General features: G+C 43.2%; 1 protein-coding gene across 1 annotated transcript in view; it reads right to left on the bottom strand.

Moving 5' to 3' along the window:
* SPMIP4 (sperm microtubule inner protein 4) overlaps positions 1 to 27,880 on the bottom strand; it is a 312,584-nt gene that overhangs the window by 207,963 nt on the left and 76,741 nt on the right. Inside the window, exons 3-4 of the mRNA XM_085631652.1 lie at positions 20,632 to 20,703; positions 4,758 to 4,787 (exon numbers count right to left, since the gene is read on the bottom strand). Of these exons, the coding sequence (XP_085487778.1) occupies positions 4,758 to 4,787; positions 20,632 to 20,703 (102 nt within the window). The remainder of the gene's footprint in view (positions 1 to 4,757; positions 4,788 to 20,631; positions 20,704 to 27,880) is intronic.

Genomic DNA, 27,880 nt, shown 5'->3' with positions numbered 1-27,880 from the left:
CATGCCCTTCGGCATGAAGAATGCCCCAGCTACCTTTCAGCGACTGGTGAACCAGGTCTTGGCGGGGCTCGAGGAGTTCAGCGCCGCCTACCTGGACGATATCGCTGTGTACAGCCGCCACTGGTCCGACCACCTCCACCACCTCCGAGAGGTCCTGCAGGCCCTCCAACGGGCCGGCCTCACAATCAAGGCCAGCAAGTGCCAAATTGGTCAGGGGTCCGTGACCTATCTCGGACACCAGGTGGGAAGAGGTCTGGTGGCCCCTCTGCAACTCAAAATCGCTGCCATCCAGTCCTGGCAGCCTCCAGTCACGCAGACCGAGGTCCGAGCCTTCTTGGGGCTCACCGGCTACTACCGGCGGTTCGTGAGGGACTATGGCAGCATTGTGGGGCCCCTCACGGGACTCACATCCAAAAACCACCCGAAGAAGGTCAACTGGACCCCAGACTGTCAAGCGGCCTTCGAGAAGCTGAAAGCCGCCATGTGCACTGCCCCTGTGCTCCAGGCCCCCGACTACAGTCGGGAATTCATCGTACAAACAGATGCCTCCGACCATGGCATCGGGGCAGTCCTCTCCCAGCTGAACTCCGAGGGACTTGACCAACCGGTGGCCTTCATCAGCAGACGCCTCCTGGCCCGAGAACAGCGCTGGAGCACCATCGAGAGGGAGGCCTTCGCAGTGGTGTGGGCCCTCAAAAAGCTCCGGCCCTATCTCTTCGGTACCCACTTCCGGGTGCAAACAGATCATCAACCCCTGCAGTGGCTAATGCAGATGCGGGGGGAAAACCCCAAACTATTGCGTTGGTCCATCTCCCTGCAGGGGATGGACTTCACTGTGGAACATCGGCCGGGCCAAGACCACGCCAAGACCAGATGGCCTGTCACGCTTTTTCCGCCTCGACGAGGAGAGTCCCCAAGAGGATGGGTGACTCTCCCCGCCTTCAGCTGGGGGGGACGCATGTTGAACAGGCCACATGAAGGGCTTGCTCCCTCCCCGCATGACAGGGCCCGAGCCCCGGCCCTCCAGGTGTTACCCACAGAAACAACCCGCCCCCCGTCTCCAGACGGGACTCCTGCCCCCGGACATCTCTGTATCATGGGGCCGAACCACTACCGGCTCCCTCGCCCGGCCCGGCCGCCATCTTGGACACTGCACCACGAGGCCGCGTGGCCTCAGCTCGACCCTAACGCTGGGCCTGGCCAGGCCCCGACATCCCGGCACCACCATCCACCCAGGAGGTGAACGGACCACTTGGCAGGTCGATGGGAGAAAGAAGTGTCGATGGCTCTCCCCCGCCAGGTGCCGATCGCCCCCCAGCTCCCCCGGGCGCTGGCTCCACCCCCCTGCTGGGTGTCTGGACTCCCTCATCCCGGACCTCCCGACCTCCAAGTGCGAGGGTCCGGACATCAAAGGGCGCCAGACCTATAACTGGGGCAGCTCCAGAGCAGGAAGGCTGTTGTATCCTGGAGCCGAGAGACACCGAGAAGAACTCATCCTTGACGGACTACCGGCGCTGCCGTAGCCCTGCCTTGTAAACTATCATCCTGCCTGCTGGCGCTGCCGCGGCCTTCTGCATCCTCCATCCTCGTCGGGACCTGCTGGCGCTGCCGCGGACCGTTGTAACTACCACCTTCATTGGGACCTGCTGGCGCTGCCGCGGACCGTTGTAACTACCACCTTCATTGGGACCTGCTGGCGCTGCCGCGGACCGTTGTAACTACCACCTTCGTTGGGACCTGCTGGCGCTGCCGTGGACCGTTGTAACCACCACCTTCATCGGGACCTGCTGGCGCTGCCGCGGACCGTGTAACGACCACCTTCACCGGGACCTGCTGGCGCTGCCGCGGCCCGTCCAGCTAGAACACCGAGCTCGAGGATTGTGAGCTATCCATCATATCGTCGCATCTACCAGATTGGTAACAAGACTGTCCCGCTACCGCCTTTCCCAACCAAGAGACTAGAATCGAGGGAACCCCTGAGTCCTGACCTCCTTGTACCATTCTATCGTAGCTAAAGATTGCTTATAAAGAACGTTAAACCTTATCTTTGTGTGGTGTACATCTGTGGGGGGGAAGTTACTCGTCTGTACGATCGCTGGAGACGGCTCTCCCCGGAGACCTCTCCCCTTGTCCTCGGCCGACCCTTCCGGTCCGTCTAACAGCTTTGGATTTGAGTGGGGAAGAGTTCTTTGGATTGGAGTGAGGCTGATAGTTTTGAATTGGAGTGAGGCAGATTAGAGTGTGTAAGATTGGAGTGGGGTAATTTGTTTTGGATTGGAATGTGGCTAAGAATTTTGTATTGGTGTGGGGTGAATTCGAGTGGGGCAGAACGGAGTGGGGCAGATTGGAGTGAGTAGGGATGAGAGTATTAGAGTGTGGTGGATTGGAGTACATTGGATTGGGGTGAGTGGTTTGGATTGGAGTGGGGTGGATTGGGTTGGTTTGGTCTGGGGGTCTGGGGTGAACTTGATTGATTGGGGTGGATTGGTGTTGGGTGAGGTGGGGTGGATTGGCATTGATTGGAGTGGGGCATTATGAAGTGAGGTGGGATGGATTGAGGTGTACTGCACAATTATGTGTTAAAACATACTGTCAGAAATTACACATAGGAGAGAAACAATGTCGCTTTGCAATAAGATATTCCTCATCTTTTGAGAACAACACCCATCAGCAAAATAAAAGAAATGTAACTATAGAAAATAAATCTTTGCAATTTTTCTTGTCCTGCTGGGACTGTTTTTACCAGTCACACACTTTGTCCTATAGGGCACTAAAACATAAACAGAAGAAATGAGTGCCTCAATCATATCTGGAGCACTGATTAAGTTGAATCAATCTTTGCTAGGTCCCTGCTCCACAGAGAAGAAGGGAAATAATGTTAGCTAGCCTTGATGAATTATGAGTGCAACGCAAGCCAAAAAATGGTAAGCAACGGGCGGGCTCCAAGGCCTTTTATGTTTACAACAGTGTCTCACAAGCAGGATGCAAGCGATAGCGCATGCTCCCGCAGGCTCGACCCTAAAGTCAGGACAATTATGAAATCATGTAACTGTGGTTTTATGTCTACCCGTCACCTATGAACCTCATATACCTACTGAAGATGGTAATTAATACTATGAGGAAAAGCAAATTAATATTTTAAATCTTTCATTTGATTCAAACTTCCTCAAAAAAATGCCATTAGTTTTAATACAATCTGCCAGTTTGAGCCCTTAAAGCATTCAGCTGTAATTGCTTCCAAAAACGTTCTTATACCTGACACGCTAGAATCGAGCCAAAGCTAATAACTTTGCACAGACAACCCCCTCTTGAAAATTCATTCAAGGTGTGGTAAATTCTCGCTTAGGGGCTGATTACGATGGCAGACTGACTTCAGTCCGTCCGCCATCATAACGGGTATTAGGACCTCCTGACATGCTGTCGGCGGTCCCATAGTAGGTATCACAATGCGACCGCTACCAAGGCAGTCGCCATGCCTATATTTTACATTGTGGTGGGTGCAGCGGGCTGCAGCACCCACCACAATGTAAAAACAGGACGGTGCCTGCCACATGGTACAGGGATATGTAGGGCGGCACCATAGGTGGCCCCCAACACCCACAACCAAGGGCGTTTCCGTGAGCCTTTTCATGGCGGGTAACCCGCCATGAAACGGCTGATGGAAAGGCACATCGTAACCCTTACGGCAGTGCCAGGTAGGCACTGCTAGCATTGTAGGGACTACGAGTCCCTCTGCCGCACCGGTGGGCTCCAGGAGCCAGGTGGATGTGTGGCGGTCGGTCTTTATAACTGCCACACATCAGTTGATTACGATGGCAGAGAGATAGCCACCGACAGCCTGTCAGTGGCGGTCTCCCCGCCATTGTAATCAGCCACTTATTTCCCCCATTTACGACAACATACACATTTAAAAGCATCTTTGTCTTAGGTGACACGCCTCTCTGCCACAGGAAATATTAGCAAGTGACTGTTTTATAGAGTGTCTACAATATGCTAAGTATTGTCCAATGCACATGATACCCAGTGAATTAAAAACAGATACAAAATATATTTCCTTGATAAAAGGCACAATCTAGATCACAAAACTAGACTTAGTGTGTTTTCTGTGAATAGAAGCCTGCTTATTAATGGCTCCCGCCTACACTTTTGTAGGTCAAAGGGCTGTGTGGAAACACAGAACACTTTATACACAGTCTAAAGAATGTACACAAACACACATGTACCGCTACCATCTGCCAAGGCAGTCCCTAAGTCTATAAGGCTGCAAGGACCTTTGATAATTATTTCAGGAACAATATTGAACACATTATGACTAAGTAAAACACACACTTTCCTTACGATATTCCTGGAAGCTGGCCGGCATAGTTCACATATTTATCATTAGAATAAGTTCCATTTATATCATGTATGAATTCCTCTGACAATGCATCCCTCACACCCTCTCACTCAAAGCTCACTAGAAGTTGTTAGCTGACTCAATCACAATGTTTCACACGTCAGGTATGTATTTGAAAAATAAATAAAGCACCATTTTATGTAAAATAATGTTTTCATTACTTTGTGACTCCCCGCCAGGATATGGAATATTTGATAACAATTATAAGACTATATGAAGTAGAACCTTGTGGGAGTCTGGAGGCAATCAGAACTATTTTTCTGAAGAAGAGTCTATGCATTAAAGTTTTTAGTCAGTTCCCTATTTTTTTTTAAATCACATGTAGCAAAATTATGCATTTTGTATTGCTTAGTGTACTCACGTCATGGAAGCATCTGGAGGTTTTGGAAGCCTGAGGAAAAATATAATAGTTGTCAATATAGTATATTTGTATATTCTAATAAGTATGTAGACATTGATTAACACTTAATGCAAGATCAACTTTATTTTGATTAAGGGAAGTGTGCGTAGGTGTATCTCTAGCATGTAAGTTCTTTTAGGTCTGGCTTGAAAGTTGGCAGCCTGCCACTACACAACACACACCATACAATATACAAGTAGAGATTTCAGGCTTCCCCTCTGCTAGTGACTTGCTTGGGTGAACCTCCTCCATGAATTGAGTCTATACAGTATTTATCATATTTGGGTTTTAACCAATGGCAGTTTGTGGATGTCTCTAATTTGTATGTTACATGCTTGGTGATTAGTACAGACAAGAGTATTCACACAGTGAAGGACAGGAAAAAAGTTACTCTTAGTGCTAATTGTATTCGTACCAGTGATTACTTATGAGGAGCTGACCCCAACTCCTATGAAACAGAAAAACAACACAGAAAGGTCGCCAAAAAAAGCCCTGCCCTATGTCCCACCCATATGGCATAAGAATGTACAGACTTTACAGTATCCTTAGGAATAACAATCTAAGTAAGTTGAAGACCAAAATCTGAGGGGGAAGGTCAGCGTGTCGGAGTGTAATGACTGGTAAAAGCCCAATTAATACTAAAAGTAATAAACATTACTGGTAAGTAATCAGGCATTTACCTCTACATCTATTGTCCCTTTACATGTCATTACTTGTGAGGAAACCAAAGCAGTCTGCTTAGGCTTTGACAAAGAAAAGGAACCCTCCAACTCATTTAATGCAGTATATCTGGGATTTAATATATTATAAAGGTGTCTTAAGAAGGAACAGAATTTAAGACTCTCTTACTAAAAGCCTTTTCATCTGAATCCAGCCTATACAAACTGTAGTGTTCAAAAATGTATTAATACAGGACCAAATCTCTGTGATAGGCACTCCTTGTATTTATGCCCATGAAACAGGCATGCTCCTTGTCGACCTTCCCTGTATGACTTCTGGAAGGTTTAAACCCAACAAAGAGTAATCCAAGGCAATTATTGACCTGATCCACATACTCAATTCAGTATAATAAGGGAAACATTTTATGTGTGGCAGAAAAAAACATTAGTGCATTGAGAATCACCTTCAATTACGTCCAGTTGAAGTTATTGTGTCTGTGCTGCATTGTTCACTTTGCTACAGTGGACGGTTCTCTGCACATTGCACCCTAGCCCACCACATTGGCATCTGTCCTGATGGCTTTTGAGGTTACCACCTGAAGAGAAATCCCCTTTCCAAGGACAGTGGATGCAACCACAATCCCATCTCTTGATTGATCTCTTCTGTTATTAGAATAGGGTTGCTGAAATTCTGAGATTCTGCATTCTAGAATTTCAGCCTGGGATGGACTACTTGGTACATACCAAGGCAAGGTGATTGCACCATAAAAACGCAGGGCACCATATGACCCTGTATTTGTAGCCAAAACCTTTTTAGAGCTTGCTTCATACTGCAAAGCTCCTCTATCAGGGATCTTATTCTTGCCCCTCTCTGATAAGGTAAAAATACTCTATGGACATCCATCCTGAAATGTGCTTCGTTAAATGCCAGGTCTTGAGAAAGCTTCAGCTGACACTACTTCAAATTCAGTAGAAAACCATGTGTCTTTAAGCAAAGTGTCATTATCCCCATTCCCTTTATCACCTTCTGAGCTGTTAGTGCATAGAGTAACCAATTGTCCAGATATGGATAATTCACTAGACTCTTGAGACGCAACTGAGCTACAAACGGTACCACTATCTTTGTAAACACTCTCTGGCAGTTTTTAGCCCAAAAGAAACCTCCTAAAACTGGTAATGTTGTTCCTTGCTACAAAAAATATTGCTGATGTTTCTTCACTAGTACATGCCAATAAGCGTCCTATAGATCTATTGTGATCATGAATTTCCTTACTGATTCAGTATTTTTAAGTCAGTCACCACCCTGCATTCTCCTGATGACTTTGGTACCTGAGATATTATTGAATAAAACCCCTGTCCTACCTCCTCTTTGGAGAGCTGGATTATTTCATTCTTTTGAAGCATGTGCTGAACTGCTTTTATCAAAGCTTTATTTTTCAATTAACACTGTGGGCATTTTGTTGGTCTGAATCCGGATTATGGAGTCAGACCCTTGAACTCTATATGATAACCTTTATGTGCAGTCTTTGGGACCCAAAAAAACCGAAGTAAACTTTTTCCATGCCTCCAGAAAATGCTGCATTCTTCCTCCAGGTAATCAAAAAGGGGGGGCACTGTTCCGTAGTGAGTGTTGCGGAGAGTCAACCCACACTACAAAGGTTAAGAAGGAGAGTGATGGAAGAGGGGTTAGAAAGAGGTACTAGGTCAGGGACTTAGTGATCGAGGTGGGGAGAGACTCAGGGCCTTCTTCAAGGAGACTACCGCACCAGAACAGGACGACACAGGACTGAGACCGCCCTCCAGATTCACACCCATGGCGGGCATGGTCCCGAATTAGGTCCTCACCTTCGAGAAGGCAGTCCTTAAGGAGGCCAATCTTTTGAAACCTCCCACTACCTATAACAACATGTCCAACAATCTATGGGATGCTGTCAATTCTCTTAGAAACAACACCACGATCATTATCAAACCTCCAGATAAAGGGGGCACCACAGTGATTCTCAACATAGAGAATTATGAGCGGGAATGCACCCGCCAACTCAACAACACAGAGTATTATTAAATACTGGAGACTGATCCCACCACACGTCTACTAGGACAGATCCGCATTATGGTGAACAAAGCGTCCACGGAAGGTTGGATCACACCGAAAGAAGCGGCATTCCTTGTTAATGAGACACCCAGGATGCCTTACTTCTACCTTCTTCCCAAGATTCACAAGGGAGTCACCCCCTGCCCTGGCTGTCCTATTGTATCAGGCATCAGCTCGCTTCTGGAACCCCTCAGCCAATTTAGCGACTTCTTTTTACGCCCCCTGGTCCAATCGACACCGGCATACCTTAAGGATACCCGGGATGTCCTTAGCCTGATTCAGGTTATCAACGACGAGAACACGGAAGACATCGACCTACTGCTCACACTCGATGTAGAGGCACTATACACGAATATTCCCCAGGATGCCACCATCTAAGTCATCAGTAACCTTTTACGAGAGTCAGAACTCCCCATCAACACCCCGGTGGAGTTCATCACAGCCCTTATTTCAGTGGCCCTAACCAACAACTACTTCATGTACAAAACCACCACATACCATCAGGTACAAGGTACCAGTATGGGAAGTACCTTCGCCCCGAGCCTGGCAGGACTGTACATGGCCCATTTTGAAGCTGCCCATATTTTCTCCGATACGAACCCCTTCCACGAGAATCTCGTAACATGGAAACATTACATTGCCGATATCCTGATCCTTTGGAGGGGGCCGGAGACAACAGCCAAATCGTTTCACGAATGGATCAACAACCAGGACCCGCACTTACATTTTACCATGACGGCCAGCAAGAAGGAGATCCTCTTCCTGGACCTTTTGATTAGCCTCGAGAATGGAGTACTGCATACCGCCACCTACAGGAAGAGCACAGACTGCAACCGCCTCCTTAGCTTTAAGGCTTTAAGAGCTATCATCCCAAAGTATTGAGAGAGAATCTACCCTACAGCCAATTCTTGAGAATTAGACGTAACTGCAGCAGGGGACATGAGTTTGAGTCCCAAGCCATCCGCCTGGCAGAAAACCTCGCGGAGAGACACTACACAGGACAGGTGATCAGAAAAGCAAGAAAGCGGGCTAGGAACAACACACGAGAAGGTCTACTGGAGACAAGGGAACCCAAAACTAATGACCTCATAACCTGCGTCACTACCTTCACCCCTCTATCCAATCACATTAAAAGGATAATTAACCGGAATTAGAGGATACTCAACAGTGACACACTGGATATCCAACCCCCTGTTTTGCCTTCAAGAGGACTGCAAACCTACGCGATCAACTGTTGAACACACGCCCACGAACACCGCAGGCGATCAAAGAAACCACCTTGTGGGACCTCCCAGCTGTCACAGGACACCACCTGTGTGGCACATGTGGGGCATGTTCTTCTACGCGACACACAAAGTCACTACAACTGGGGAATTTTCTATGGGAACAACGGAAACATACAAATTGTAACACAACCAACTGTGTTTATCTCATCACATGCCCCTGTACGCTCTACTACATTGGGATGACTACTAGAGCAATAAAGAAAAGGATCAGCGAACATAAGAACACGGTGAGACGAGCGCGCACAGCTACCAAACTGACAAACCACTTCTTAGAGAAAGGCTACCCGTGTGAGGCCATCCAGTTGACTATCCTAGAGGCCAACCCAGGATGGAACTGTCACTCTCTCTTTAGACACGAACAACGGTGGGTCCACTGCCTCCACACCAATACTCCGGGCCTGAACGATGAAATCCCTTGGTCGGAATTGTAACCCCTTTACAACCCCTCCCTTGCGGGCCTTAACCAGATTACCTTGAGACGATATCCTATAGGGACTTGCACCCTAACTGGACCTCCCAGTCGCTCAACCAGACTATTGACTACATCACATCTAGCCAACCCTCCAGCTTGGCAACCCCACTGCCAGTCCCTATCTTCGTGAGACAGCGTACTCATAATGTATTCGACTGGCACCGACTGCATCCTGCCCCTTGCCTCCATTCACTTACACACGGGCTCCCCACCCAACTTAAGATTCAAATTCAAACCCTGAACTACAACCCTTAATTTACCTAGACAAGGGCGGGGAACACGAACTCTGTCTGCTCGCTGTGCGTGACCGGCACTTACCGCTGTGTACTCCTCAATTCTTCTCTTGATCACGCGGGTTCTCAACCCTGAACTACCACTCCTGATTTATCAACACCAGGGCTATCTACACAACCCTTTTGTGCCTCTTTCCTCCCACTTTTTATGTATCCACCTCCATGCTTTACGTTAGCAGAGGAGGGGTTCGGCACGCTATGTATATTCAGGCATGTCACGATGTATTTTCTACGACATCGCATGCTCATCAATGACACTGCGCCACCCTTTTTGGGACTGAGATGCCCATAGATCTCATACTAGGAAAACACTCACTTCCCTTAGCTCATCTTTCGCTATGACTCGCATGCGAGGGGCTAGTCCGCTATACTATACGCATGCGCACCTGAGCACACCAGCGTTGCCAGACACACGCATGCGCACTCAACTCCAGGATGACGGGGCATGACAGGTCATACCGAAAACAGGCACCTCCTACACACTTCCCATCGAGCACTTAAATCATGGCCAGATTCCCCAGTACACCACCTACGAGCTGGCGTCTGGACGGGGGAGGTTTCTTGTGCCGACACCCGAGCAAACTGTGAGTACTCGATGACCGCGCTGAAATTACTAAGCCGGAAGTAAGTCTCTGTATTGTTTGTGCAATGCTATTGACGCTGTGTTATGCGCACGCTCTTTTTTCCTTTCCCCCCCTTTTTTCCTCTTCCCGCTGACCGCCGCTCTACACCCGTAGCCCAAGAAGGTGCGGGCATCCAACGCCTTAAGCTTATGGAGCAATGCTAGCTCCCCTTTTTAGGTAAGCCCAGACACAGCCCCACTACCGAAGCATACTGTATTTTAAAATTTTCTCACCAGTATGTAATAGGGACTGTAGAGGCACACGCTTACCTAATCTCCTGCACAAGTCGCGGTACTGCAGTCGGGCTGAATTTGGTTTTGAGGCACGTCCTTGAGTGTCGCATTTTACTAAGCATTCAACCACCCACACCAGGTGATTACCTGCTGTCTTGGCATCGGCCGAGGGGTGCACGGAAGGGGACGCCAACCGAACTCATGCATATATCATGTGCTTTGTCCGATGGCACCCTCCCTACTGCGCCCATAACTGATGTTGACACAGGCCACACCCTAATGGATGGTCTCTCCACTGGCAAACCACTCGTCATGTCTCACCAATTTTTTAATAGTAGTCGCCTCCTGGTCCTTTTTGTACTGGGAGGCCACATCACAAGTTCTCCAGCCAACATATCTGAGCCTTGTGTTTTTATCTCTCCCCTTTTTTCTTCCTCTACCCATCCCCTCTAGGTCATGATCAAGGGGGCACAACTAACTCACGAGTCATAGCCACCACCCGCAAATAGTTTAGGAGGCAGACTTTCTCTCCCCCGTTGATCTGTGAGAGGGCTAATGGTACCCTGCTCACACTAATACGTTTGTGCACTCACTTCACACCACCTTCACTCTTGGTCCTGATGAAACGCCAAGGATCTCCTAGATCAACATAGGCGTGAAACATGTCAACCTCAGCATAGTTACCCGGGCACATTGCACCTCCGCTGGTAACTCCCAACCTATGGGTTTTTTATCCTGCCAAGGGCACCTCATCATTAAAACTCTCTTTTGGCAACTCTTAGGCATTTTTAACACGCACATCCTTCACCTCTCACAGAGGACTTTTACCTACACACCTACATGCACCCATCGGCAGTTCTCTAAAAAGATCTCTGCCAAAGAGACCCTTCGGGGGACCCGTAGGGCATTGCTCCGCCGGCCGACGAGGAGCAACCGCCCGATGATGAAGCATGACATCCCCCGGGATGTGTGCAGGCAACAAGAGACAATTTGTGTCTCTCCCCACCTCGATCACTAAGTACCTGACCTAGTACCTCTTTCTGTCCCCTCTTCCATCTCTCTCCTTCTTAACCTTTGTAGTGTGGGTTGACTCTCCGCAACACTCACTACGGAACAGTGCCCCCCCTTTTTGATTACCTCATTAACCTTGCGGAGCATGGGCACTGGACCATTAACAGGCTCCTGGGCCCCCTCCTCTCCTATTTGACTTGGCATTCTTCCTCCAACCAGAAATTCCTCTTCTTTCTCAGCATACTCAGGACGTTTGTCTTCCTGGCGAGCCTTGTCTATTTTCTGGAGGCCCATACCAGGATATTGTTTTCCTTTAGACATTTTACATCTTGAAGAGATCTGTTACCTTTTTAAGGGCTGATGAAACGACATCTTAAATTCTGATGATTTTTGTTGCTGCCAAAATGATTAAGAGAAAGTTTTCCCCAAATTACCTATTGCTCGGCAATGGCATCTTGGGAAAAATCGATTTTTGTGCATAGTGCAATTTCTTAACAAATTTCTTATGGCCACTTTTATAATTCCTGTAGCCAGTGCTGTTGACCTTACCCCTTTGAAATAAATGCCTAAAATGAATTCTACTTGTTTCATCATTATTTCCAATAAAGCTGGCCATTCAGCACATTTCTGTACAACTGTGAACAACTCCTTAAAGTCAGACACAAGGGACTGTGCAGCATAGCCTCCAAACATTTCAGCTCTTATGGCCAAGTGCATATCTTTGTAGGCCTTTTTTCTTTAAACAAATCAATTTTCTTTTCTGTCTGACCCTTTGACAATGGATTCTTCATCCTTCCATTTTCTATAAACCTAACTGCTCACCACTGAGTCCACATGTATAATATCAGGAAGCATCTCCTCCATGTTCTCTAATCTGTAGAGTTTTGACATAAATCTTGACATGGAAATCCTTTCTGGATCTTTCTATTCCCATTGAACCACATCCAAAACATGATCATGCATAGGTAACTCATACTCTGGTGCTTTTTGACATAGCTTTAAAAGTGCATCAGATGATTTACTAAGTTGTTCAGTCTGATATGAAAACGTGTTTCTGGTGTTTGAGCAACTGTTCACTGTCTTCCCCACTCCCGCTTGATAATTCAAGAGCAGAAAGTCAATTCCTTGCTTTAGGGCTGTGACATAATTTACCTTGCTTTTTTGGAAGGTAAGACAGGGTTACCATCACAATCTTTTTAACTCTGCTATATTCACTGGATTCATACATGAGCCTTTTTCCTTGCAGGGGAGTCCTCGAACTTGAGGAGGAATCAAAGCAGCGTCTCTTTGATCTGTGCTTGCCCAAGGGAAGCAGAAACATCTTGTCAAAAGCCAGCAGTTTTGCATTGTTATAAATGAGCAACTAGAATGTACTCTTATTCTCATGTGCAATTTGCATCTGCTTTCACTGTGATTACTATCCAGAATTTAAACAACAGGGTTTAAAAAGCTGCTCAGACCTCCCAAGTACAGCAGGGGAAGTCCTACAGCTTTTATTTGTTTTAACAAATTAAGCTTAAGCCCAGCAGGGTTACAATTTTCTTAGCCTTCTCATGTTGTTGTATCCATCTCTGAAGTACAGAAAAGTAATCCAGGAGGATACTGGGAAGTCAGCTCCTTCTTATGCCATATGGGATATAGGGTGGTACAATTGCAATGGGCGTAGGAGTAATGGGTACTATATATGTTCTATTAATTTCTAGCCTTGTGTGCCCATCGCCAATGAAAATGCATCTGGAGCATCAGGTGGCCTCTCTGTTGCTGACTTGGTCACTCATGTAATACATAGAGTGCTGTGCATCCCCTTCAGCTTCTGCCAGGACACTACATTTGCACCACCAGCTCTTTGTGACTATTCAGAGTACCGGACAGCTTTTTTGCTGCTCGTGGATGACACATTTAACATGCACAGCACCAGAATGCACACTACTTCCCTTGTGACCTCACTCTCTCCTCTAAGTGTAGGCAGCAGAAGAGCCTGCTTGAGTTGGAGAACCCCTGCACAGGTGAGGCCCCACACAGACTAGGCCACCAGAACAATGATGTGAACAAACATGAGCCATAGCTGCTCTTTAACACAGGTCTTTCCTCTATGTTGTTGACCTATTTAACAAATGTATCACTGCTGTGGTGAAACTAAGTGGCCAATTTAGATTTGGGCATTCTACTTGTCCTGCGCTAGAGTGAAGGAGTTAATTAATCCATTGCGCTGGTGGAGGTGCTGACCAGCAAATTTGGAAATGTCCGTTGGCCCGGTGGACATTTCAAGTATTGACAGAAAGCACAGTCAAGGTGGTTCCTTCTAATGCATTGTATTTTTGCTGGATCGCTCTCTGAAACATGATAGAATCATATGGCAAAGCTACCATTTTTTGTCATTTTCAAAAATAAACTTCCAAAGCCGCAATATCTTTTTGAAAATGAAAAAAACAATGACCCCATCACCATTGGAGTCTCCTCCCATGGTGAGGGGGTCATGAGCACTTTTCAGTGCCCCTTACCAACAGGTTTTACCTTGCAGTGACATGCATTGAAAAACGGCTATATGTCAGCCATCTATATGAGGTGGGTGGATATATGGCCAATTTTCTGATGGCCCTTACTCCGTTGAGCCCTTGGAGAAATTCGACCACGGCAGAGATGGAGTAGTCTCTACTGTCATCAAACTATGGTTCACCCACATTTGAATCGGGCGGGTGGACCAAAGTCTTGGCAGGGAAGAAACTCGGTTGCCTTTGTGATGGGGTTCCCTCTCTATCAAGAATTACATCAAGCCCTAAGATTCCATTGCAGACATTTGGGACCTTCAGCCTTAGCTTGTGGATATTTGTTCCAGTCATTTTGGTCTCTCTGATGTTTAACATTCTTTCCTCCACCCTTGTGTTGTGTGCATTTATGATCACTTGCTCACTTTTGTGTTTATTGCACACATTGTATTTCTGGGTCTTTGCACTTCACTGTACAGATGCACTTATTTGTGATTCGTGTGCCATCTACTGAGGTGTGCATTTACTTTCCAATGAAGGAACATGTTCAAAATGATTGCAAGTGTTATATTATCAGATGTCTTTGTTGCATTTTCTTTGCAACTTTGCCATTTTTTGTCACAGTGTTCTTTCATAAAAGAGCCTATCTAAGAATGAGCCAAAATTTCTATCGGTACGTTGCTTCAGTACTGTGCCATGTGTGCCTTTTCTGTTCTGCCTGGATAACTAAGCCGAGCAAATGAACATTTTTGGGTAATTATCTGGTCTGGTCTTTGAGACAGCTTTAGATATCTCGCCACACTGCTGTTTTGAAGAAAAAAAGTATATACTTTACATAATTAGAGTGGATTTTTGTCAGTGAGTTTCATCCATTGGTCTATTAAATTGTCATTCACATTTTTCTCCCGCCTGGGGCAATGAGTAAGCCATTTTACCCACTGGCTCCTTTTGTGTGACTGCACAACGCCTGTGCACATTTTTCACATCCACCTAAAAATAATTCCTTTCTCCTTAATGACACATCTGGTTCATAGTGTGCGTTTTTTTTATTTATGGTATTTTAGCCTTAAATACTGGTTATTTATTTTGCCTTCTCTTTTGGTGACCAGTTAGATGGTGATTTATTTGCCATCACATTTTTAGGTCTTCTCTTTCGGACAGCTTTAGTCGTCTTGCAAGACTATTGCTTTAAAAAGAAATCAGGCAAAATGTACATACATAGAGGCACTTTAGGTGAGTTGAATTCATCCATTGATCTGTGAAATTGTCATTCACATGTTCCTTCCTTCCACCACAGCATATAGCCTGGTGCAATGGGTCAGCTCACTTTATCCACTGGCTACCTTTCTTTGAGTAACTGCACCAAGCATGTGCACATTCACCTAAAAACAGTTCTGATTTCTTCAGTGGTAACCTGTTCCAATTGGGATTTTTCATTTACATTTTTTTATATCAACTTTAAATTGTGGCTAATTATTTCGTCTGTACTTCAGATGCCCTTTAAATGGTGATTTATTTTATTTTTCCTTCTTAAAGTTACAAAGTATTTATGTGACATTGTAACATTGTCTCCTTCACAAATAATAATAATGTGTAAGGCACATGTGAAAGCCTTTTATATAAAAATAGCCTCTAGTAAAACAGGTACATTAGTGAATGTTTTTTAAACATAATCATGTTTATCGCAGGCATATGGTAGCCGAGCTCAGGTTGCCAAAGGTTTTCTTTTTTGTGAGACACTCTTCATTAAAAAAACAAATAATAATAATAAATTAACCTTTCCACCTGCCTCCTGAAGTTTGACCAGTTGGCTTTGCCAATCCTTGTTTCTTTTAGTATCATCTGTTCTGCTTAATATATTTTAACAATTCGGCTTTCAGCTGATTTAGTGACATCTGCATGAGTTTATTTACAGTAGCTGTTAAACAACAGGTAAGAACTCATTACTTTCTCCTTCAATGAGTGTTATTACGAGTAAGTGTTACAATGGATTGGAAAACAATTAAATCTACTTAACAGATATATTTCTATATTTCTATGATGCTATCCCAATATCTCTTATACCATCAGAAAAGGAGCACTGACATGTCCCTATAAAATTGGGATTCACCTTCATGCTTCAAAATGAAGATCTGCTAATGAATATTCACATTCGTCAAAAAACCCACTCCCTATTCCCGCTAACTGTGTCAGTCTGACTCATGCGCCTGGTTCTCAAGATATGTTTGCACACCTTCCCTATGCATGTTCACCCATAAGGTAGTCTAGTTCAACTCTGTGTGGTATCGAGCACATTTTTCTCTGCATTTTTCTGGAGCACCTCCTAACCATGGTATGCAAAACAAAACAGACCAAGCAGTGTCCAGAATCTGTGTAACTTTCAGAAGTCCCCTTTGTCAGAATATCAGCACATCCTTCAGGGTGATATTAAGTAGCTGATTTCACATAGATAGAAAAATAAATCCTAGGAAAAGACTTAATAATTTACAAATCCGCATAATGCCACCTTCCCTTAGGGAAGCACTCAACATCACCCTACTCAAACCTGATATGGCACCTGAACACTGGGAGTTTTATCGTCCTCTGTCTCTAATTAATACAGATGTGAAAATCCTGGCCAAAATCATTGCAACCTGACTTCAGCCTCTTCTCCATAATTTAGTGCTCCCAGATCAAAATGGCTTCATACCCTCCGCCATAACCTATGCACGGTATTTGCACTCCGGCACCCACTGGACCCTTCCTTGAAGGCGGCGGCAGTCCTGCTTGACGCTGCTAAGGCCTTTGATTTCATTGAATGGGAACATATGTTTACCATCTTAGGCCTAATGGGGTCCCCAACAAGCTTTCTGCAATGGATTAAATTATTATATATCAACCCGACTGCTTTAGTCTGAATTAATATGTCCACATCTACAGAGCTGCACATTCACAGAGGTACCCAACAGGGATGCCCCCTATCCCCGCTACTATTTTCTCTTACTCTGGAACCCATGGTATGTGTCCTCCGTCAGAGGTATGCAGCTGCCGCGCTGCAGTTCACAGTGTGACCATTAGGCATCTCGCTATATGCAGATGATATGGTGTTATATGTGAAAGATACCCACTTACATATGACAACTGTAAGCCGTGTATATATATTTGGGGCGCAATACTAAGTTATATACATCTGCACAAAAAGATAGACCAACAGTCCCTGGACCAGCCATTGAAAAATGTAATGCGGTGCTGGACCCGCCTCTGGGGCTAGCTGACTGGCTGCGCCTCCTCAGATTTTAATTTATGCAAGATAGGTGTTCCGTCGGAAACGCATACCTTGAGAATGCCGCAGTGGTATTTACAACTTTTAATTTTTTTCCGCTGCCAGCCGCTGCACTGCGAAAGCGTCACAATCCCTATGCCTGCCAAACTCAGGCGTAGGGATGACACATTGGCTGTGCCCAAGGGATCACACCAGCTGCTGTTACTTGATTTCAGTATGCAATCAAGTCACAAGGTAAGTGGGCCACCTAAGGTAAGTATATGCATGTAATGTCACAGTTTCTGACATTGTGTGCTGATGTCACACACACAAGGGGGCAATATGCCCACTTGTATGCATCACATCCAGGACCAATATGCTTGAGTGCAAGGTGACTTTGTCACCTTTTCACGCTCAAACAAATTGTTCCTCATTCAGTAGGCGATGCATTAGTTAAAACTGACGCATCGCCTCAGAATGTTGACGCATTGCTGGAGTTGCATTGGTTTTCACCCCAACTCCAGCAATGCGCCAATAAAACATGCGCAATGTTGCGCCGTATTGTAAATATGGCGCATCCATGGTGGTGTAAGGCTTTCTCCCACAGGTGCAAGAAAACTGAAGCATCACAGCTTTAACACAGTGATGCATCAGTTTCTAGTAAATGAGGTCCTCAGGGGCTTATTTACAAGCCCCTTGCGCCTCCTTGCACTGCTATTGCATCACTTTTTTGACGCAATGGCTGCGCTGCATCTGCTCCATATTTACATGGATGCAGATACGTCACTTTTTTACAGGCTGCTTTGGTTTTCACCTGCCTGAAAATCGCCAGTTCCGCCTCAGATTTTAATTTATGCAAGTAAGGCGTTCCGTCGGAAAGGCCTACCTTGAAAATGGCGCAGTGGTATTTACAACTTTGATTTTTTTTTTGCACAGCTTGCCGCTGCGCTGCCAATGCGTCACAATCCCTACGCCTGCCAAACCCAGGCGTAGGAATGATGCATTGGCTATGCCCAAGGGACCACACCAGCTGTAGTGACTTGATTGCACTATGCAATCAAATTGTGAGGTAAGTGGGCCACCTAAGGTAAGTATATGCACGTAATGTCACAGTTTGTGACATTACGTGCTGATGTCACTCATAAAAGTGGGCACTATGCCCACTTATATGTGTCACTCCCAGGACCAATATGTTTGAGGGCAAAGGTGACATTGTCACCTTTTCACGCTCAAACAGATTGGTCCCCATTCAGTAGGCGATGTCTCAGTTAAAACTGATGCATCGCCTCTGAATTTTGATGCATTGCTGGAGTTGTGTGGTGTGCCGTATTGTAAATATGGTGCATCCATGGTGGTGCAAGAGTCCTTGTGTTCCAAACTTGGAAGGGAAACCATCTTTCTTCAAAAATACCTCATCCTCAGTGGTTAAATAAAGTACCAATGTAATTGTGTAAACGTGGGTGGCTGCTTTCTTTATTTGTCCATAGCCATGGCTTTCCGTTTTGCACCTTTAATTAAACTACAGTGGAGCCTGGGAATTTAAATTACACAGGTCTATTACCAGCTGGTAGAGAGACAAAGAAGCTGGCAAGTACGTCTTCTTCTGGAATTAGGTATTACATCTATATGGGCCTTCGCTGAAATACCCTTCTGGTGCCACCTATGAGTGTATAGTGTGCACCTATAGGAACTACAGACTATTTAACACAATAAGACATGCCTTTAGTAACCAAATGATTGAGCTCTATGTAAAATGAAACAAACTTTCTAAGTGTTCCGTAAAGGAAAGTGAAGAAAGACTTTCACTGCTCTCTAAGTGCCAGTGATGAAAGACTGTTTCTAATACTGTGGCTTTGAGAGACCAGATTCACATAAACACACTGATCCCTGTGATGCCCTTTAGAGTGTTTTTACAAAAAAGAAACACCACCAATCATATCACATAGCTGCATGTACTTACTCTCAGCCATACATTTCATTGGTGTAAATGTTACACAAAAAGGGCACTTTGCAGCGGTGCATTTGATAACCACTAGTATAATAAAGCTGAAAATACTTACTTATGAAGATTATCAATTCCATATAAGTACACACATACACAGTCACCGTTTTATCTATGTCATGCCTCATTTTTTAAGCTAGAACTAATGTTCCCCCCACAAAGCTCAAAAGTATGATGCACGTTTTCTGACGAAAAGTCCTACAAGGACTTAACTAGATGGGCAACAAGGGAATGCCCTCACATGGATTGCATCCTTCCTCGCCAGAAGAACCCAGAGCGTCCACCTCCCACCCTGCTCTTTGGGCCCAAAACACATCATCTGCGGTGCACCCCAAGAGTCCTACCCTGTTCAATACATATACGGCCTCGCTGGCTATCTTGGTCAGAATGTAGGGTATAAACATCATATCATATGTTGACCACACTCCGCTCATCCTTTCCATATCCTTTGACCCCACAAACATCAAAGCCGACTTCCACATGTGCATGACCAGCATAGCCAGCTGGATGTAAAACAACTGCCTCAAACTCAACACCGACAAAACAGAGGTACTCATCTTCGGGAGCAACACATCCCCGTGGGAGGGCTCCTGGTGGGCAGCAGAACAGCCACACCCACAGAATATGCAAGGAACTCGGCACCATACTCAACAGCAAGCTCACCATGAAAAACAGATAAACACAGTGTCCGCAGTCTGCTTTCTCACTCTTGAAAATCTTCAAGTGACTCCCCATTAGCATCAGATGAACCATCACCCAGGACCTCATCACTAGCCGCCTGGACTACGGCAACACTCTATACGTAGGGATCACCTCACAGCTGCTCAATTGACTTCAGACAATTCAGAACACAGCAGCAAGGCTCGACCTCAACCTCTGAGGAGGACCCGACATCGACCCTCATATCAGAGCACTGCACTGGCTCCCCCTCCACAAAAGGTGCCAATTAAAGATGCTAACCTACGCCTACAATCCCTGCAAAACGAAGGACCAGTCTACTTCAGCCACAGGGTAAACTTCCACCAACCCCTCAGACAACTGCACTCCACCTCCCTCTTCCTCGCCCACACTCCCCACTTCCACTGAAGCAGGAGCGGCAGCTGCACCTTTTCCTACCTGGTTGCCAAAACCTGGAATGGCCTCCCCCTCAACCTCTGGCTCATCCCCACCCTGCAGGAATTCAGAAATGGCTTAAAGACCTGGCTGTTCGACTGACAACTCTTAGCAGCAACAACACAGAAGTCCCTGGATACCCTCACTGGTGATAAGCAGCATTCTACAAATCTGTTTGATTGTTTGAATATTGGATATCAGTTTGACAGATTCATGTAAAAATCATACCTGATGTTTGCATTGTCCTTAAGAAGCAATTGTTTGTTTGAAAAAATGGGATTACAAACTAATTACCGGACAGGTTAAACACCGAATGTGACTTACAGATCATCGCTTTGACGGACTGCACTTCGTTTCAGCTGGGTAAGGTCATAATATGATTCGACAGGAACACCTCTGCAATCAGAGAAAAGTGACAACACTTGAAAATGGTCTGATTATTATGAGTAACAACACTTAATTGATACATTTACTCATAGCAAGACATAATTAGTACGGGCATCACACATCTACCAAGTGTAAATATAATATATGTGTATGCCTCAACTAACGACGTAACGGTGCACACCTGCTCATGAAAAGCAACTGTAAATATTATTGTTTTATCTTTCCTGGTCTCTATTTTCAAAATCCTTGCTTTGAATAAAATCACTGTGCTCAATTCGTGAATTTGCTTTTTTTTTCCTTAAAGAGAAAGTTGACTTGTGTCAGAAATGTAGGTAATTTGGAGAGCTCCACTTTTTAACAGCACCTCTATTTCATTCATGACAATACCCTCATCCTCTGCTTACTCCACGTAATGGGCCATCCACCCTCTGCCCTAAGACCCACAGTTACCCAGCTGTCACCAGACTGCTCTGCATATTTTGGCAGGGTGCGCTACCCGAATCTCAACTCCAAAATTTACTTGAACAACAATGACTGGAATTTATTGTTTACCTACCAGTATAGTTTTGAAAGAATTGTCTTTCTTGATGTGGAATTATTCATAGTAGGAAACAGGATATGCCATCGAATTTATAGAAAGAGCACATCCTGTAATGCTCTATTACATGCATCCAGCTGCCACCCTAAATCTCAGATTAACTCAATCCCCTTTGGTGAAATGGTCAGACTGAAGAAACTGCAGTGAGTATGCAGAATTTGACAAAACTCTGACAGATATAAAATCTAGATTCCTTAAGAGAGGATATAATGAACCTATTGTTAATAAAGCAGCAAAAAGAGCGTGGAACCTATCATGTGAGGATTCATTGAGACCTAAACAGAATCATAAGAAAACTTCTAGCCCCAGTGATAAGGTGAGACTTGTGACAAACTATTACCCTAACATTGGTGAACTGTATAATATCTTACGTAAAAACTGGTATATCCTGTCTTCGGACAAAATACTCCCTTCTTGACTGAACACCCAAGCATGACTTTTAGGAGAGGCCATTTACTTGCTAACATGATTCGTCCCAGTTACCCATCACCATCCAGACAAGGCAATTGGCTTAGTGACCACATTAAGGGTTTTCACAAGTGTGGTCACTGCAATATATGTAGATGGGCGGTAGACAAAGTTACGTGTTTCAACTACAATAATACAGGCAATTTTATTTTTCCCATGTATATTAATTGTGTAACTAGATTTGTTGTATATGTGATTGTGTTTACATGCTCTAAAATCTACTTGGGAAGCACTATATGGCCCTAGAAAGAACGTATTGCGGAACACTATAGGGCACTTAAAAGTAATGACTATAAATACCAGATTGTCATGCACACCATGGATACGAGCATACAGGGGCATGTACATAAGTTTAAATGTCATGCTATAGATCATGTGAAAAGCAATATCCATGGTGGGAACAGAGAATTGCAACTTAGACGTTGTGAAGCATCCTGGATACTGCAATTGCGTGATGTGGAACAGGGGTTAAATATTGACACTGAAATGCAGTATTTGCTAGGGGATTAGACCATCCAGAAGTTGTATCCCTGTTTTTTTTTTACCTCAGTCTTTAAATGTGACTGGCTGAGTCGTTATGGGATGAAACTGTTAATCATTGTTAACTCTTTATATGTCAACATGATTGAGTATCTTCTGCTATCACAGTTGTATCATATCTATATGTTGATATTTAATAAAGGTGATTTGAAGTACTGCATATATGTGAGACAAAGAGTGGATGTACTTAAAAACATGCTATATCCAGCACTGTTCACATATTCTATTTACCTCTTATTCCTTTTGATACACTTCCTGGCTGTCCTCCTGTCCCTTCAGGTCTATGGGATACTTTTCAGATACTTTATTAATGTATACAAAATGTTGGCTTATTGACAGGACCTACTACCTCTTAGCGACAACCCTAGTACGTGACATGATGAGAATCTACTAGACAGAGCCTATTACTAAATGGCCGCCTTGTCCAGTGTGGACGGTACTTTACTTTGCTCTGATTATATGCTCGATTTCAATAACATTATATAACATAGATTACTAGTTTACTTGTATTGATAGATAGCTATTAGGCATGTGAATCTATTTTGCGGAGCCTACTACAATATGGCCGCCGTGCCCAATGTGGACAGGTATTTAATCCTTCTTTGGACATACACCCGATTATACCAATATAGTATGGTGTAGAGGGCATATCATAGCACTATTATCAGATATTTATATATTTTTGTCATATACAAGCACTTATATATTTATGCTCTGAATCTTTTTGTACGTGATTTCTATATATAGGGGTTATTATTTGCTATGACCCGATAATGTTCCTAATTCTAATCAATTTTTATTTTTCCCCCTTTGATTAATTATTGATTCTTAATAATCTTTACGTATATTATTATTAAGTTATTGACTGGTCGTTAGACTTGACATATACTACTGTTTTTATGATCGGTATTTAGTTTCCGTTCAAAGATAGATGCTTTTTTTTACCTGATTGGCATGCTAGAGCGTTAGGTATGGAGGGTTATATATTGGACCTCCAATAGGGCGCGGGTGGCCCACGCTACTCGAACACAAGGAGTACTCTCCCAGGAGGCACGGATGTTCTTGGATAAACGTGAGTGTACTGTTTGTGTATACCCACTTGGTTCCTACTTGTTCTCTTAAAGGAGCACTCTCCTTGCCAACCTATGTCGATGTACAACTATTATCGATGTCGCACCATATTTAGGTTAGTAGCTTAATAATGAACTGATATTTTATTTATGTGCTCATGTTTTAATAAACCTCATAATTAATAGAGCACTCTCCTTGCCAGTTTATGTCGATTTACAACTAGTAGTGATGTTGCATTATACTCAGGTTTTAGTTTATATAATGAACTGATATTTTATCTATGTGCTCATGCTTAAATATGCATGCATTTTCCTACTTGAAATTGTCTGGGATGGTTTTTTAACCACTTTTATGTAAACCACCCGTATGTTATGTTCGCATTTGTAATGTTCAGATGACTATTTCTTTTGAGTACCTGTTTTTGTTATGCTGGTAATAATTTACTACCATCTCTAAGGGAATTTGGCTCAATGAATTCTTGATGGTTGTTATTTTGACTTAGGACCTTGTGTTCTTTGATTTCTAATGGACTCAGGGATTATGGAGCTCAACAGATCTGATATTGATTGTGTGGACGGATCTCCATATACCGTTTGACCAGGTTATTACGATCACTTTTCTGATACTTATTATCCTATGGGTTACTCAAAATTGAGGACCCTTATCACTTATATTTTGGAGTGTTTTGCTCTGTGGTGCAAGACCTCGGCTTGGTCCCAAATCATATTGGTTTCACGGTTTGAGTCATTTACAGTTTTTTCTGCCTTTTCCTTTTCTCTTCCCCGCTTTTCTTATATTATTTTTTCTATTCTTTTTTTACTCACATGCACAGGGGACTTTAGCTTACAAAACCTATGTAGGTTTGGCTTGCATGTGATATAGTTTTATTAAGTGGTTATATTTAGATGTAAATACTATTCTTCTTTTTTCCTGCATTTTCACCAACCCAATAACCCCACCAATTTCCTTTTGCTTACTTGCACAGATTAGTGGTTGGTGATGGAGAATGATGCTTCCATTCACCATGTAAAATAAAATATATATTCTCATGATGGTCTACCTAATGTCCACGGCCCTGAAGAAGTCAAGGTGTTAATGACCTATCGATGAAACACGTGTTGGCTTGTTGGCTTTAAGCTGTTTATCCAACTGCTCGTCGCTTTGAACAATTGTACTGGATTGTCTTCCTTCTGAATATAACTGAAAATTATATTTACGACAAACTCAATGTAAAGACTTGGACTACCATTTGGGCCTGAACTGAAAACTTGGATTAAAGTGGACTACTAATAAGACACTATTGTATACATGATTATTTGTGTGCTCAGATTTGTATATTTATAATGTTTGCTCTTCTTTTGGAGGGCATTGTAGGATTGTGGATGGTAACCAATCCTTTCCTAGGACCACCACTTAGAGTGCAGTGCGCCCACTTGTTGCTTTATACCTGGTTACCATACTTTTCTCCATACCAAAATTTCCTTTGACCGAAATATCGTGTTCAAAATATCGTTAGTGGCAGAAATATGTTCTGGGACAGACTGTTGAGGGTAAGTATGTCATTCCTATTGATGTTTAAAATATAGCATAGTATAATATTGTGGTATAAAATATTGTTTTAGGTAGTTGGAACATTAAATGCCAGCCTTCAGCTATACATTTTTCTCGATTTATGTTGGACTGGAGCCCAACTCTCCATTGAAACATTTTTTTAGAGGTTTGTAAATAATGTATATTCTAGTATATTTTACTATTTTATTTTACTTTTATTTGGGTGATTTTGTACTATAGTTTGCTGTATTTCTTCTTTATATATTTCTGTTAATTATTAAATAGTATAAAAAGGTGATATTCCATAAATTATTTAAAATATTGGTGCAAATATAGTATGAATATATATTCACTGAAAAAAAGATTAAAGTAACGTTATAGTTAGGTGAGAATTTCAGTGACAAGGTAACATTTTAAATGAACAAAACCACTGAAATTCTCCAGTTACACTTATCTCAAGTAACTATGAGGCTAATTACTAGTTTAGCGGTCTGATACACCGCCAAACCTGCAGTGACGGTGTGGCTACCTCCTCACCGGCAGTCCGACCGTTGTATTACGACTTTGGCGGTCGGCCTGACATAAGACCATTGCCGCCACCGAGCATCCCTTATCCCTCAGGGGTCCTGCTGCATTTTTAGTGATATATATATATATATATTCACTGAAAACAACAAAGGTTAATGTAACGATAATATCAATGCAACATTTGCAATGAAATTATTGATGTGAAAACTATGCATGGCTGGAGCGCGAGTTATAGTTATCTTAAGGCACAAGACATAGGGCCTGATTACAAGTTTGGTGGGCTCGGAGCGGGCCTGCTGATATATATATATCATGTAAATTATACTGTAAAATTAAATAATTTGGGATAAACATTGATATCATTTGTTTTATTGCAGATATTTTCTACATTATTCTTTTAAAATCTGAAAGAAGTACTTGAATTTTTATTAACATATATAAGTATTTTTGTGTTTCTATAAAAATATTATATATTAGATGTTTTAAATAACTAAACTTTACATTTCGATTGCATTTAAAAATGTACATATATTAAATATATATTATTATTACATTTTTGTATTTTTGTACTCTATATTTTTGTAGTAAGTATTTTAGTTAAGTGTAATGTTATGTTTTCGACTGCAATACTTTTGGATTACATAATGATTTGTATAATGTATGCGCCACTTTAAGGCTGAAGGGGTAATGCTTTGACGTATACTGGGTGCTTCCTTGTGTCTGGACAAAGTTATGTCTCTCTGACAAGCTCCAATTAGAGGGAAACACGTGCCAGGGACTGCTTTTATTCATTCCAGGCTGGTTTCAATGGTATTTTACCAATACAAAGCTGCAAAATTTTTAAATGACATTGTCACTTTTCTAGCTTGGTATGGATGGCAGTATGATAATTATATGCTAAAAATTCTGCTAGAAAAAAAACATTTGAGGTGAGCCGTTTTAGAGTGTAGATGGTGTTGTAGAGTGCTCCATTTACAAGAGCTGCTCTCCACCTACAACTTGGTAACTATCCAAAGTTTCCTATTCCATTTTTTTATAATTTATGCAACACTAAGCCTGAAAGTCGTTTTGCTTTCACATAATTTGGTAGTATATATTTTTTCCTGTTGATGTTTTTGTAGTCTACATTGTTGTATTTTGCATTATCGGAATGTAAAGTTGATATTTTTTTATGCTGATATTTTGACATTGTTTTTTTTAATTACAATTTGTTTTGGGGTCGATAACGTGACATTCAGCTTTGGGAAAAGTTGGCCATTCTAACCTCTCTACTCACAAAACATGTTGGAATACCTCTCTTAGCCCTCCTGCTAACTAAGTGGTCACTCTTTTCCAATAGAATTTGAGATGTCACCTGATCTGTGTTCCATCTCAGCCGACCTTGCTTAATATTTCCAATCACTCTTTATATATTTTCTGTCTTGGCCTCAATATAGTGATTCAGAGAAGTGATTGAAATTTCCTATATTAAACAAGCATTTGCAGACTCAACATTGTGTGATCTGTACAAATCACTTAATCTCTCTGTACCTAGATGTGTTTAAAATGCATTTGCGTGATCCCCATTTGTTTTACATGATCTTGTAGATAGTCTTCCAACCCAGTCACATAATGTACATTGTTCTGTTGCTTCAGAGCTTGGTTTTTACTATAAAAATACATACACACAGGCCTGGTTTTAACATGCAAACACATGCAAACACTTAAACCTATTTTTCTTTGTGTGAGTTAGCACATCAAAGCCAGGCCTGTTAATTTTGCCAAGGCATGTTATAAATAGTTTTTTTATCATAGTCATAGGCATGGTACATACATCTTCAAGCTTGTTTTGTGGCACATTTTAATGTAAGCAGGTCCTCCGAAAATGAGGCTGCTATTTTTACCTGAATGGCAAGGGAATGCTGATACGACGGGGTGATGGAAAGTTGCACAGCCAAGAGACTGGTCCTCAACTTCAGATACTTTCAAAGGGAGGACTGCAGGGTACTGAAGAATCAAGCTAGATTGTCTTCTAGTTACTTGTGCATCTAGAAGATAATGGTGGCTAGGAGAAAAGTTGGTCTGAACAAACCACACCCTGGACATTGGTGTGGGAGATTAGACCACTGACGGCAAAGATGAGGTGTCAGGAAGGTTGTTAATGAATTGTGTTATGTATCATGCTGGAATGTGGTTTACATGTGTAATTTGAAATTCACTTTGAAATCACCCAAACTATGTAATAGACTACTTTCAACAATTAAGCTCAGGGTGGGTTCGAGAGAAAACTTTACAAAATACATTGTGTTGTCCAAAAGACACTAGACCAGCATGCTAGATGCATCAAAAAGTATGCTGCAGTGAAAAAAAATGAACAAAGAGTATAGCTTTCTATATGCATGGTTGTACGGTTCACGTAGATCTTTGTAGTTGCCTGTAGTGTCCCTGCAG

This window comes from Triturus cristatus, chromosome 10 (genome assembly GCF_964204655.1).
Source record: "Triturus cristatus chromosome 10, aTriCri1.1, whole genome shotgun sequence".
Classification (NCBI taxonomy): domain Eukaryota; kingdom Metazoa; phylum Chordata; class Amphibia; order Caudata; family Salamandridae; genus Triturus; species Triturus cristatus.
This window is presented reverse-complemented; position numbering and strand designations above follow the sequence as displayed.